The following is a 15,283-nucleotide window of genomic DNA, read 5'->3' as shown; positions in this document are numbered from 1 at the left end:
ATTACTGATTAAACGGAAAATGGGGGAGGGAACGGGATAATTTTCTCCCTGTTGACCAAATGAGGACGAGGATGGAGAATACATTCTCTTACTATTTATTTGTAACATTCATTAAATATAAAAAATTAATTATAAAACATTGACATTATCACATTACACATAAGTTCCCCAACAAAACTAATAACTATAATATAATTGTTTTTATTAGGGTAATTTACATAAATGTAGCAAAATCTCAAAATATTTACGATCTGTATGACAAAATAAAAAAACCTATGAAAGTGACCATTTTTTAAAATATTTCAGGTTTGCCCTTGCCACTTTTGAATATCGCATGGCTCCAATTTTTCCTTTCTTTCTTTCCATCTTCTTCACAGTGGCGGTCGTTGGCGGTGTTCTCCTTCTCTTCTTCTTCTGCAATTTTCTTTTATATTTTTTTCGAAATCATGATCATTGTTCTACAATTATTATCATTTTATCATTATACTTATACTATTATTATCTAATTTGTTTTTCAATGAATCGTCAATCTTGTATTATTTTTTTCAATGTGTCATGGACATAGATGAACTACATGATTGTTTACCATATGGCTGCTTTTCAGTTAGTGTTATGATAAAACTAGTGTTATGGTTTTATCATAACCCTTGTTTAGGGGAAGAGTTATGACAGTGTTATGAATAAGATGTGTTTGGGGGAAAGGTTATGATAGTGTTATGAATAAGATGTGTTTGAGGGAAGGGTTGTGTGGGTGGGTTTATGCGGAGTTTTATGATAAGATGTGTTTAGGGGAAAGGTTATGTGGGTAAGTTTATGGAGATTTTATATACGTAGGGTTATGAAAAATTTTCTACTACTTTTTTTTTTCAATTTCACCTTGTACGTATACAAAAAAAAAAAGTTTTATTTCATATTGTTTTACTACAAATCTGTAGAAAAATTCTTATTGCAGATTGTTTTTTTTCCATGTCTAATGTTATTAAATTATGAAATACAATAGACCAGTTTCCAAGTTATACGTCCATATTTACGTATTATACTTAATGATGAATAAAAAGTCCAAAATACAGTTCACAAATAATACTAATTTTAGTGTAGGGGTCTTTTAAAAAATATAATAAGGCAGTAGAATATTAAAACTGTATAGAAGTATTTCGATAACATTTAAAATTGTTCTATAAAGTGTAAATATTTTGCCAGTTTGTTATATTTTTTAAAAAATTCTTTTTTATTAATCATATGTCGTTAACATTTTATCTTAAATATCATTTCTAACTCAATTCATTTGTCTTCAATGATGTCAATTCAAATCTAACTCAATTATATTATTATCTAAATGTCATGGTTGTAAAATATTAATGATAATCTAAAAAAATATGTTAGTAAACAAAATTTATATAGTGTAAAATTCTACCTAATTTTGAAAAATAATAAATTTAAATCTAAAAAATAACATATAAACATGTATATTGCAAAAATTTGAAATTTAGAATTCAAGAAAATATTTAAATAAAGGTTAATTTTCATAAATATAATAGAACATGTAACAAAATAAAAATGCCAATGAAGTCGGCTATTTTGCAAGGTTTGCCTTCATTTCCATTTTTTTTTCTTCTCTTTTGCAATTTTTCTTTTCATTTTCATACTTTTTCTTCTCTTTCTTCTGCAATTTTTCTTTCTTTTATATATATTTTTAAAATTATGATACTTGTTTTTAACCAATCATAAATCTTATATTTTTTTTCAAAGTGTTTGTTCACACGATCAATCCGTCTTGCATGTCCATTCATCTTTTTCCTTCCCTCACTGATTTCTTGTTCCTTCTTCATGCATCGCCTTGGTTCTTCTTGTTATCCCTATTTCCTTCAAGTCTGATTTGAAGTGACTTCTATAATAGTCGAATACATAAGTCCTTATGTTGGACGGTAAAATCAACCCCCTTCCATCCAAAAAACCTCCTTTCGACCACGTCGTTTCCATCTCTCCCTCTCTTCTCATCGTCTCCCTCACTGTCCAAATATCGAACGAACCGTTGAAGGCTTGGCCAAAAGGTCTTGCCTCCAAAATGTTTCAATGTATGGGTTTTGTTTACTAGTGGGGAGCAATCGTTGCCTCAGAAATCCTCACTTGGATCCAACTTCTCCTTAGACATGCATGTTTGGGTTTAGCCGTTTGAAGTCCCCTTGCCGCTCCACTTACCGATTTGCCACTCGGTGTTAGCCTTGCTGATTCGCGTTTCCCTTTACTGATTTCGGACCGATGCTACACGCCACACCGTTTTGTGACAATCGGTACGGGTGGAGCATGGTAGGGAGGTAACACTATGTTGTATTTTCTTTCTTTATTTATTTATTTTGGATAGCCGATGATGAGTACTGCTGTTGCGGACTGAATTTGTTTAACTAATTGCATTATTTATTTCATTTCTTACAAGTTTGGTTGTGATATTTCTTCCTTTTGGTTGAATAAAAAAAAAATTCATGTATGTTTGTTCTCATGTATTTTGCTTGTAAAAACTTTTGCTTCAATTCTTGTAAAAAAAAAAATTGTTTGCCATGGTTGTTTGTCAAATTTTTTTCTTTATTTTGGCTCTATGAGGATCGTACCTTTTGGCCCATTTTGCCTCTGATTGTTATTTCCATTGATTGTCATTATGTACTTTCTTCTTTGTTTTTTTTCATGTCTTGACTGACTCTTGTTATGTGAAGAAATATTGGCCTCCCAAATCTATCCTTTGCAAATTGTTTTGTCCCTTCAATGTATATGATAATCTACCATTTAGGTGGAAAATAGGGTACTACCAATGGTTAGGGTTTGACTAAAGTTGTCACTTTTGTATGCTTTTACACTGTCATTCGCAGAGATTCCCAAAATTTTTTTGTGTATGGTCATTCAAGGCATATTAAGTTCCCTTAGACGCCCACTATATATTCACCTTTCCTCTTTTGTTTTACCACACATTTTTGTGATATCTATTGCTGCATTATTCTATCTTTTACTACTTTATGTTTGGTATATAATTTTTTCCCCATATATGCATCATTGTCAATCCGTGTTACCCTTCTTCTACCTTGTTCTATCTTATGAATTTTTTTTTACAAATCTTTTGTCTTATGTATGTTTATGCCTTCTTTTCTCACGTATGTTTGTGTCTTAGTATCTCTCCTACATTCCATATTTCCTTATTTGGTACTTACGTATGTTTTGGCTATTCAACCTATCCTCTGGTGTGATAACCTCAATGTTGTGTATCTTAGTGCTAATCCCATCCTTCACTCAAAGACTAAGCATGTTCAATTAGGCATATAATTTGCTTGTGACTTGGTTCTTCAAAAGAAGATTTCCATTCAACATCTTCTTATTACATCTTAAGTTGCTGATATTTTAACAAAACCTATGTTTACTATATCTTTACAGCATTTATGATTCATTATTCAAGCTCAATGTTAGCTTGTGGGGGGTGTATATTTTACTCATTAACCAATTCATTTGTTGTGTGATTTAATTGAGTTTGTGATGGGAAATATGATTTCCATTCTAAGTTATCGATGACATTGTAGAAGATAATTATTTCAAATAATTTCATTCAAAATTCTAACTTCAAAGTGATCAATAATAATAAAAATTCATTCGTCGCTCAACCGATGAGTATGTCTACCAACGAACAATAGTTCACGATTCAAATTTCTAAATCGCCAATTGTACCCGTTTCTTCGGGCTTAAGGAAAAGTTTGGAGGCGAAGGAAGCTAGCACACGGCGTCGTGTAAGTTCAAAATTTCAACAATTTTTCTAAAATATCTCCGCTTTGGTTGAGCGTTGGGCCCCTCTTTCTCTCTCTCCACCTCCTTTCCTTATTGATTACATTGATTAGGTTCAGTTTCTTCATCATAATCTCGCCACTTTTCTCCGGATTTCAACTCGATCAAACGCAGAGCTTCTACACTTTCCTTTCATCAAATTCAATATCTCTATATTCTTTAATCCGGTGCTGAAAAGGGTTTTCGTTTTGATCTTCATCTCCATGTCGATGCTTAATTCCTTCTTCAACAAGGGCTTCAAGGCTGCACAATGGTATCTCATCTTTTTATTTTGATTGTTTTTTCCCCATTTTCTCTCTTATTGTTCATTGAATTCTGTTGGTCACTGCTTTCATTTATTGATTTGAGATTTCAGAATTTCTGTTTTTGGTAAAGACGATCACCCTTTTCGGTTTATTTGATTTGCTTCATAATTTGCACTTTTGTATACAGTAAAACACTGCTTAAATTGACAATTCCACGAATAAAGCTGTTGAGGAATCGAAGAGAGATCCAGCTTAAGCAGATGCGCCGAGACATAGCTAAGCTTCTCGAAACAGGACAAGAAGCTACTGCTCGCATTCGGGTATGTGTTGCTTCCTCGATTGCATTAGATCAATTTGATGTTGAAAGAGAGAGGATAAGAAAGGAGGGGCATTGTTCAATGTCCTGGAACTTTTTGTTATCTTAATTAAATCTGCTTTTGGATTCAGGTTGAGCATATAATCAGAGAAGAGAATATGATGGCCGCTCAGGAAATTCTTGAACTATTCTGTGAGCTTATTGTTGTTCGCCTTCCAATTATTGAAACACAAAGGTAACTTTTCCTAACCCATTTATTCTTCATTTGAAAATATTTCCTATTGTTATGTAAAAAAGCATGAGAAAGATATGAATGCAACTGAGTTAAATAGGTTACACTTACAGTGCTTGAAGCAGATAGTAGATGCTCCCTACTATATTTAATATACATGGACCTTTTTTTTTGAGGGAGAAACATCCTTTAGTTTCATTGACAATGTGAAATTACAATAGTTGAAGATGTCCTATCGTTATGATTTACTAACACAGCTTTTCCAATGGTAAGTAACAATACTTAAATCATAATTATAGAAGTAGGGGTGCTTACAAGTTTCAAAAACAATACAAGACACTTAGATCATAATTATAGAAGTAAGGGTGCTTACGAGTTACAAAAACAATACAAGACTATAAGAGGGAACATGACAATAACGGTAAATGGTTCTTGTTCCTATCTTTTCTTCTTCTTCCTTTTATTTTATTTTTTAAACAATAAATTTAACTAAATAACTGTAGCTATTAGCTAAGGTTGAGTCACTTACTCCTTCCCTTGAGGTAAGAGATCTAAATCTCCATCCTCATATTTGTTGAACTTAAAACCAGGACTAAATGAGTATAATTGTCTCTGTTCGGCAATTATAAAACCACACTTTATTGTGGCAAAGATTTAGGGAAAAAATCAATCTATTCCCCTACACTTTTGGGGTTGTATCATTTAAAACCCCAAACTAATAATTGTATTAATTTAAACTCCAATTTTTCATAAGTGATTCTAATTAGACCATCTGTTAGAATTTTATGTTTATGACCATTAATGAATAATCTTTACACATTTTTAAATGTAGCGATTAACATAATTTTAGTGAGAAATACCGAAGTCAGGATTGGTTTTTCCACTTCTTGTCTTGCTCTGTTTTTCTTTGCTTATTTAGGAAGAATTGTGCTATAATTTTTCTTCTGACTTCGGCAGGAATTTGGGTGAACAATAATTTCATTTATGTGCTTTTGAATTGATTTAAAATGCAGTTAAGAGTGAAAATAATTATGAATCACTGACGGTCTAGATTGATTCAGTTATGAAAGTTATGATTTAAAGTGATACAATTATTAGTTTGTAGTTTAAATGAATATGTTAGGAACCAAGTTAGTTATGGGATGCCTTTGTCCCACATTGGTTAGAATGGTATGACCAATGTAGTACTTAAGTGGCTTGGCTCTCCCACCCCAATAGCTAGCTTTTGGGGTGTGGTTCTCCAAGGTGCTTAAGTGCATAACAATGGCATCGGAGCAACTTTTGGAGTGAAATGTTTCGAGAACAAGGAACCCAATTAGGGAGAAGTACATCATACCATCCTCGTACAGATAGACAAACAAAAATTGCGAACAAGTACTTGGAAACTTATCTGAGGTGTTCCTGTGTAGAAAAACCAAAATTATGGGCTGATCTCATTGACTGGGTGATAGACCCCCTATCATCCAAACATACAGTAGAAGAAAGAAAGGCAATTAAGTTTGTTAGCAAAACTGTTAACAGAAAACTGTTATGATCAGTTAGCAAAGTAAGTAGGAAATCTGTTAAAGAAGTAGTTGAATAAGTGCATTATAAATAGCCATAGAACTCCCGTGAATAGATAGAGAAAATCTTATGAAGAAAGTCTTGTGTTAATTCTTGAAAGATAGAATAACCGAGCAATAAAGTGTAATTGAATACCAGTGGAGTTCCATCACATTGGTATCAGAGCTGTTCAACCCTGGGCAAAAAAAGGAAAATGGCAAAGAAAGCTGAAGAGAGGTTCGAAGCATCGAGCAAGAAATCATCAACATCCAGACTGAATTACAGAGAATACCGATGCTAGAAGCAAAAATTACAGAACACTTAGAACACTTAGAAAAGATAGATTACAGAATGAACAAAATCAACATCAACAGCAACTAATTTTGCAATATATTGAAGGCATGATGAAAGGACAATCAACAACATGTGAATCAGAAGGATCGACGAGTAAAGCAAAAACAAAAGTGACAGAACCGATTAATGAAGGAAATGAGAACGAAAAGAATGGAGGAAAAAAAAACAATGATCGAAGTAAATTCAAAAAGGTCGAGATGCCCGTGTTCAACGGTGAAGATCGAGATGCGTGGCTATTTCGTGCAGATCGCTATTTCCAAATTCATAGGTTGACCGATTCTGAGAAAATGACCGTAGCAACAATCAGCTCCGAAGGACCAGCTCTAAATTGGTATAGAGCGCAAGAAGAGCGGGATAAATTCAAGGATTGGGCAAATTTAAAGGAACGATTACTTGTTCCGATCAACAAGGGAAGGATCAATCTGCGGGCAGTTCTGAAGGATCCAGCAAGAATCGAGCGTGGAAGAATATCGGAACAAATTCGATAGATTAATGGCGCCGGTATCGGACTTACCAGATCGGGTGATCGAAGAGACTTTTATGGGTGGGCTTTTTTCGTGGATCAAGGCCGAAGTTGAATTTTGTAAGTCGACCGGCTTGGCCGAAATGATGTTATTGGCCCAATTAACGGAAAATCGGGAGAAAATTCGAAATGAAGCAGGTCTCAAAGGCCACAGTGGAGGTAAATACCCTTTTTACCCTTCTTCTATCTCAAAACCTAATAATTCAGTAAACGATAAAGGAAATACCACATTCCCGATGAGAACAATCACGCTGAAGTCGAATCCGATTGGGGAAACTAAGAAGGAAGGAACATCGAAGAGATTAAGTGAGGTTGAATTTCAAGCCAGGAAGGAGAAAGGTCTCTGTTTCCGCTGCAACGAAAAATATTCTCATGATCATAAGTGCAAAAACAAGGAGTAGAGAGAGCTAAGAATGTATGTAATGAAGAGTGAAGATGACGAGTTCGAAATAATAGAAGAAGCAAATTACGAAGAAAAAGAATTGAAAATGACTCGCATTGCAGAAGAAGATCAAGCTGTAATTGAATTATCCATCAATTCAGTTGTGGGTCTTTCTAATCCAGGTACTATGAAAGTAAGAGGAAAAATCAAAGATAGAGAGGTCGTAATACTGATAGATTGTGGAGCCATACACAATTTTGTTTATGAAAAACTGACCAGTGAATTACAATTGATTACAAAGGATACTTCACACTATGGAGTAATCCTAGGATCTGGTGCAGCAATAAAAGGCAAAGGGATATGTGAATCAGTAGAGATAATCCTAAATGAATGGAAAGTGATAGCTGACCTATTACCATTGGAGCTAGGAGGGGTAGATGTGGTATTAGGAATGCAATGTGATAGCTGACCTATTACCATTGGAGCTAGGAGGGGTAGATGTGGTATTAGGAATGCAATGGCTGTATTCATTGGGAAACACAGAGGTTGACCGGCGAAATCTCACCATGACTTTCCTACATCAAGGGAAGAAAATCTTGATTAAAGGAGACCCGAGTTTAACCAAAGCAAGAGTTAGTCCGAAGAATATGATGAAATCATGGGAAGAATCAGATCAAGGATTCTTGATAGAGTTTCGATCAATGGAGGGAGAAAGTACTTCAACGGAAGACATGAAAAAGAAATCGAAGAAGTATTAACTATAGAAGAATCAGTGACAGTTGTGCTAAAGAAATTTGAAGACGTATTCACATGGCCAGAAAAATTACCACCGCAGAGGGATATAGAGCACCACATCCATCTAAAACAGGGGACCAATCCAGTCAACGTCCGCCCATTACCGGTATGCTCACCAACAAAAAAAATGAAATGGAGAAACTTGTAGAAGAGATGCTGAAATCAGGAATCATACGTCCCAGTAATAGCCCTTACTCCAGTCCTTACTTATTAGTAAGGAAGAAAGACGGAAGTTGGCATTTTTGCGTTGACTATAGAGCGTTAAACAATGTCACTATTCCTGACAAATTTCCAATACCCGGGATTGAAGAGCTATTTGACGAGTTAAACGGAGCTACATGGTTCTCAAAGATCGACTTAAAAGCGGGATATCATCAGATACGAATGAGCAGCAAAAATATTGAAAAGACAGCCTTTCGAACCCATGAAGGCCCTTACGAATTCATGGTAATGCCATTTGGATTAACTAACGCTCCTTCCACATTCCAATCCCTGATGAATTCGATCTTTAAATCATATCTGAGAAAGTTTGTACTGGTATTCTTCGATGATATATTAATTTACAGCAAGGATTTGGAATCTCATCTGCAACATCTTGGGCTAGCTCTACAAGTATTAAGGAAGAATGAACTATATGCGAATAAGAAAAAGTGTAGTTTCGCAAAAACAAAGGTTGATTACTTGGGGCATATCATTTCAGGCAAAGGAGTAGAAGTTGATCCGGAAAAAATTCGAGCAATAAAAGAATGGCCAACACCGAAAAATGTAAGGGAAGTACGAGGATTCTTAGGCCTAACAGGCTACTACAGAAAATTTGTACAACATTATGGTTCAATAGCTGCACCATTAACACAATTGCTGAAACTTGGAGGATTCAAGTGGAATAAAGACGCAGAAGAAGCATTCTTGAAGTTACAAAATGCAATGATGACATTACCAGTACTAGCACTACCAGATTTTAATGCCATCTTTGAAGTAGAAACAGATGCTTCGGGTTATGGGGTTGGAGCCATGCTTATGCAATCCAAACGTCCCGGTTTCCTCAGAACTTACAAAAGATTAGTTGGAGAATTATATTGGGAAGGGATGAAACAGGATGTAAAAAGATACTGTGAGCAGTGCTTAATATGTCAAAAGAATAAATCATTAGCTCTATCACCAGCCGGACTGTTATTACCATTGGAAGTACCGAACAGCGTATGGAGTGACATTTCTATGGATTTCATAGAGGGTCTCCCCAAATCCAATGGGTTTGAAACTATTTTCGTGGTCGTAGATCGCTTTAGCAAATATGGCCACTTCCTAATGATGAAGCATCCATATACGGCGAAGTGGCTGATCTATTCACTAAAAAAATAGTAAGATTACATGGATACCCGAAGTCTATAGTGTCAGATAGAGACAAAATCTTTCTAAGTCACTTTTGGAAAGAACTCTTTAAGATGGCGGGTACTAAGTTGCATAGAAGCACGACATACCACCCAAAATCAGACGGTCAGATAGAAGTCGTAAATAGAGGCATTGAAACATATTTGCGCTGCTTTTGTGGCGAAAGACCGAAGGAGTGGGTCAAATGGTTACATTGGGCAGAATATTGGTACAACACTACATTTCAAAGATCATTGGGAATTACACCTTTTCAGGCTGTATACGGTAGATTGCCACCCCCACTGGTTTATTTTGGAGACCAGGATACTCCTAGCACTGCACTAGATGAACAACTGAAAGAAAGAGATGTAACATTGGGAGCACTAAAAGAGCATTTGAAGTTTGCTCAAGAAAAGATAAAAAGAAGCGCAGATCAAAAGAGAAGAGACGTAGAATATGAAGTGGGTGATATGGTCTTCTTAAAGATAAGGCCTTATAGGCAAGTCTCATTACGTAAAAGAAGAAACGAGAAGCTAGCTCCAAAGTTCTTTGGACCCTACAACATTATAGAAAAGATTGGTCCAGTAGCATATAAACTGGAACTGCCAGCATCATCATCCATTCACCCAGTTTTTCATGTATCACAATTAAAAAAGTTGAAAGGAGAACATCAAGTTGAAGTAGCTGAGCTGCCCTACGTAACAGAAAATCATGAATGGCAAGAGATTCCGGAAGAAATCTGTGGATACCAAAAGAACAAGGTGGCTGGTTGGGATGTTTTAGTTAAATGGAAAGGATTGCCGAGAAAGGAGACAACGTGGGAGGACTACGATGAAATTCAGCAACGATATCCTGAGCTTCACCTTGAGGACAAGGTGAATTTGGAGAAGGGGTGTAATGATAGACCCCCTATCATCCAAACATACAGTAGAAGAAAGAAAGGCAATTAAGTTTGTTAGCAAAACTGTTAACAGAAAACTGTTATGATCAGTTAGCAAAGTAAGTAGGAAATCTGTTAAAGAAGTAGTTGAATAAGTGCATTATAAATAGCCATAGAACTCCAGTGAATAGATAGAGAAAATCTTATGAAGAAAGTCTTGTGTTAATTCTTGAAAGATAGAATAACCGAGAGAGAGAGGATTACTACTTGTAATGGAGATTTGATATCAATAAAGTGTAATTGAATACCGGTGGAGTTCCATCACTGGGCTGAGTTGTGTTTGGAAACTTATCTGAGGTGTTCCTGTGTAGAAAAACCAAAATTATGGGCTGATCTCATTGACTGGGCTGAGTTGTGGTATAACACTACCTATCATGCCTCCTTAAACATGACTCCATATCAAGCTTGATATGGCCGCACACCACCAGCACTCACTTTCTATGGTGCTCAGAAGACTACAAATGCCACACTGGATGAACAATTGCAGGATTGTGATGTCATTCTTCATCAATTGAAGTTTCAGTTACAAAAAGCTCAAAATAGTATAAAATCTTAAGCTGATCATCATCGACAGGAAGTTGAATACGATATTGGAGAAATGGTTTATCTTAAACTTCAACCTTACCGTCAAACCACCATAGCTAAGTGTGACAAAACGAAAAATTATCGGCAAAATATTATGGACCATACTGCATTATTGACATGGTTGGGACAGTAGCATACGGTCTGCAGTTTCCAGGTGAAGCTACCATTCACCCTGTTTTCCATGTATCTCAGTTGAAGCGAGCTTTGAGCAGCATTATGCTCGTTGAATCCTTACTGCCCCAATTCACAGATGTGTTCAAATGGAAAGCCGTGCCTGAGGAGGTGTTCACATACCCATTTAATGAAGATAGCAAACAGGTTGATGTTTTGATCAAATGGTGAGGTTTACCAGCTTTTGAAGCAACTTTGGAATATTCCGTTTGTTCGTGAACAATTTCCTGAGTTCTTCCCTGAGGACAAGGAAGCTCTTCAACTGGGGGTAATTTTAGAGTACCAATCATGCACAGCTATGCAACGAAGGGCAGAAATGCACCATCTACTGCACCAAACTAATGGGTGATTTCAGTTGTTTATTAATTTATAGTGAACATGCAGTTGTTTATTATCTACTGCACCAAACTAATGGGTCTTTTGAGTTGTTTATTAGTTTGTGTTAGGCGTGCAACTGCCCATCATTTTGTAGGGTGGTGTATGGCAAGGCAGGCTTGATATTTCCTTGGTTAAGTCTTTTTGGAGAGACCACCCTCTCGAATGGCGGAAGTGTACTGGTTTCTACTAATCAATCTATCCTTTTCTCAGTGTTTTAGAGAGAGTATCTTACTGGATACAATAACCAAAGTTTATTACTATTAATTATATTTCTTCTCAAACGTTTATTTATCTAAGATGTGCACGTATCTTATAAAATGTAGATTAGGGTGTCAGATCTCTAGTCGGTTTTGAGTTCAAATTTAGAACTCTCTACTGGACTCCTCTGTAAAGGCTTTATACTTTTTTATGAGCATTCAATTATCTATATTAAATTCAAAGCTACATTATGACACACAACTAACTAAATTTGTAACTACGGAGTTGTCAGTTGGACTTGTCTACCAATTATACTTTCTTAAAGGCCGTTTGCTAGGAGAATTTAATTTTATCATTAGATATGACATGTATATAATGAGTTCAGGATTTCCTTCATAATTTGTTAAGGAGCAGCCGCTTCGTTTAAGAATGTGTACTTGATGTCAATTACAGTCCTTTATTTCCCAATGTGATGTGAATTAGTCTCAATTGTGTTTGTCCTTTTCTATTGAAAATTGGCTTGTGGCCCTCTCATTCTTTGGGTATTGTCATGATGAGTAGGTATCCATATGTGTGCTATTTTGGTTTGTAAAAATGCGTATTAGAAATATGGTGGTATTTCACTTTGAAGTTTGAATACATATTTGCATGTAAAGTATTTTTGTGCATTTCATGCGGAATATTCTTTCATTTGAGTTGATTATTGGCGAACCTTCCTGCTGTGATGGATGTTAAGTCTTAGATTGTTCAATGTTAACCTAGTTACCCAACCTGATCATCCAACTTCTTTGGATGACTGGAAACACCAAGCCTTGCAAAATGAAATTTAATTCATTGAGGGTGTTGCTAAACTTGCAATAAACTAATAAGTCTGTGCTTACTAATTCACAAATTTTCTGAGTTAACCACCAAGCTCTTATTTTCTGGTGAAAATCCACGTGGTCTTTTGGATGATGGATTCTGCCCCAAGTTACCTGAAACTCGGAACTACATGTCCAAATTCCAATCGTAACTGTAAAATATTTCGAGTCTTACTTCATATTTACTGCAGAGAATTTATGCATTTTGATGCATTCCTTGGTGAATGAATTCTTATTAGTTGCAGCATCTCAATATTTTATCTTGTCTCACTATTATTTCATCTAGTCCAATGTGATCTTTGTATTTGTATTTCTAAATGGTTTATGTATTTCTATGCTTATTTTGGAAGTATAAATGAACTTTTTTATTCTAATTTCACTTTGTTTCTTATGGTTATTTTCTTGAGACGTGCTCCTTCTACTTTATTTTTACCTCAAATGTCACTGTAAAACCTCTAAATTTTCAGGGAATGCCCTCTAGATTTGAAAGAAGCGATCTCAAGTGTGTGTTTTGCTGCTCCAAGGTGTGCTGATCTTACAGAGCTTATCCAGGTTCAGATGCTTTTTGGTGCTAAATATGGGAAGGAATTTGTATCAGCTGCAACTGAGCTCATGCCTAACTGTGGTGTTAATCGTCAGGTTCATAGAATTGCTTGTTTATGTTTGATTAGAAGGAAAGCTTTACAGCAGTCTATGGATTATATATTTCTTTTCAAAATTCGATTGCAGTTGATAGAGCTGCTTTCTGTTCGTGCTCCTTCACCTGAAAAGAAACTGAAGCTGTTGAAGGAAATCGCTGAAGAGCATGACTTAGATTGGAATCCTGCTGAAACTGAAGCAGAGTTTAACAAATCTCCAGAAGATTTGCTTGCAAGTGTCGTTTCTTTTTGTCTCCACTTATAGTGACCCTTTTATGTCTTAAGCTTATCTTTTCTTTTTGCAGAATGGATTCGTTGGCACATCAAAATTACCCCTTCCTCAAGAGAAACACAATGAAACATCCAATACCACTACCGATTTGGCTAGTGGACCCCAACCTGACTCTGATTCTGAATTGGACATGTTAGACTTTCCTGAAGTTCCAAAGATGTCGGTATGTCCGCAGCCTACTATAGATGCTGGCTCTGCACCGTCAATGATCCTACCTCCATCTGTGTCACCACAGCCTGAAACTGATCGTGCTTCATTTAAGTATTCTGGTATTCCTGAATCACCACCACAAAATTTACACTCGAGACATGGGGAGGTGACTTTGGTGAGATCTGTTTCACCCAGTAACGATCAAATGAATGTTTCTGTTGGTGAAGATAAACAGTTTTTGCCTTTTATTACTCCTCCATCTTTGTCACCTTCGTTCTCTCATAGACAAACTGATTTGTCGCCCCCCTCTGATCCAACGACGCCTGAGGAGAAGTTTGATATCAAACCTCGGATCACAGAAGAGATAAATTCACCACTACCCTCTGTTTCAAGGGCTTCTGAGGAGCAGTTTGGTTTCAAACCACGGTTCGATTCAGAGATAAATTCAACACCATCCTCTGTTTCGAGGACAATGTGTGAGGTCAATGCAGATCTCAGTGTTGATTTGCAGGACGTGCTGGCAGCTGCTCAAGCTGCTGCTGAAACTGCTGAACGTGCTGCTGCTGCAGCTCGTTCTGCAGCTAGTCTCGCCAAGGTTAGAATTGACGAGCTCACAAAGAAAAAGAATGATAAGGACCCTGAAATTAGTTGCGAAAATCCATTCCACGGAGCTACTGCAAGTCCGGCAGGTCATACAGAAACATACAAACTAAACCAACAAGATTCTCTGGGACACCATTCTAGTTCAATGCCATATTATTCACAAGATTCTTCTCAAGAACATCACAAATTAAGCCGGGATCCAGAAGTTTCTGATCACAGCCAACTCGAGCCAGAAAAATCAAGTTTCGATTCCTCTCCTGGTAATTCCCCATCTGAACATCAGACAGTAGCCCCTCATCAGCCACAGAGGCTCCCGTCAATGGACGACGACCCATACTTTTCATACCCAAATTTATTCACATCACAGAAACCAAATCCAGGATTTGATCATTCATCAGCTGGTGGTTCCTGATCTGCTTGAGGTTTGAGTTATATGCAAATGCGATGCCTTTAAGGCTCAAGGTTTCCTGAATTGATATTTTGTTCAGCTTTTATAATGAGTTTTCAATATCTCTTTTAGAGCTATAGTAGCGAGCATTCAATGTACAAAACGTACAACAGTAAAGATATAATGTACAACTATTGGTTTCTTTTCATGTACACTTCTTACGCCCTTTAATTTGTATTTCTTCGATCACCAAACCATGTGGCGTTTGCTTAATGAGAATGGAAGAAGAGTTCTATGGTGGGACGTTGAGATCGAAAACTCGTGAAGAAAATCCAACCTTTGTACAGTTTTTTTTTCTTAATCTCTCTAACATGATGGGGCAGATGGATGTTGTTGGTAACTATGAAAGAATACATATTGGCTATTGATTTGAAGCAAATAAGTACCAAAGGTAAACGTTGAAAACTTGGGCTTAATGGGATGGAAATTGTTGTTGGGATTGGG

At 36.2% G+C, this 15,283-nt stretch overlaps 1 protein-coding gene across 1 annotated transcript; it reads left to right on the top strand.

The window, feature by feature from the left end:
* The first annotated feature begins 3,720 nt into the window (after positions 1-3,720).
* On the top strand, positions 3,721-14,987 carry LOC103502259 (uncharacterized). The gene is made up of 6 exons (XM_017047699.2): positions 3,721-4,072; positions 4,252-4,384; positions 4,512-4,615; positions 13,176-13,347; positions 13,438-13,578; positions 13,652-14,987. Exons 1-6 carry the CDS (start codon positions 4,023-4,025, stop codon positions 14,801-14,803), a joined length of 1,752 nt encoding a protein of 583 aa, XP_016903188.1. The 5' UTR covers positions 3,721-4,022; the 3' UTR covers positions 14,804-14,987.
* The last annotated feature ends 296 nt before the right edge of the window (positions 14,988-15,283 follow it).

This window comes from Cucumis melo, chromosome 3 (assembly GCF_025177605.1).
Source record: "Cucumis melo cultivar AY chromosome 3, USDA_Cmelo_AY_1.0, whole genome shotgun sequence".
Classification (NCBI taxonomy): Eukaryota; Viridiplantae; Streptophyta; class Magnoliopsida; order Cucurbitales; family Cucurbitaceae; genus Cucumis; species Cucumis melo.
Note: the sequence above shows the minus strand (reverse complement) of the source record. Positions and strands in the feature narration are given on the sequence as shown.

Bases quoted from the DNA above. Each gene is read 5' to 3' on its own strand.
- LOC103502259 (XM_017047699.2), top strand. From the start codon at position 4,023: ATGTCGATGCTTAATTCCTTCTTCAACAAGGGCTTCAAGGCTGCACAA. The intron at 13,348-13,437 runs GTTCATAGAATT...ATTCGATTGCAG, and splicing joins ACTGTGGTGTTAATCGTCAG to TTGATAGAGCTGCTTTCTGT. The intron at 13,579-13,651 runs GCAAGTGTCGTT...TTCTTTTTGCAG, and splicing joins AATCTCCAGAAGATTTGCTT to AATGGATTCGTTGGCACATC.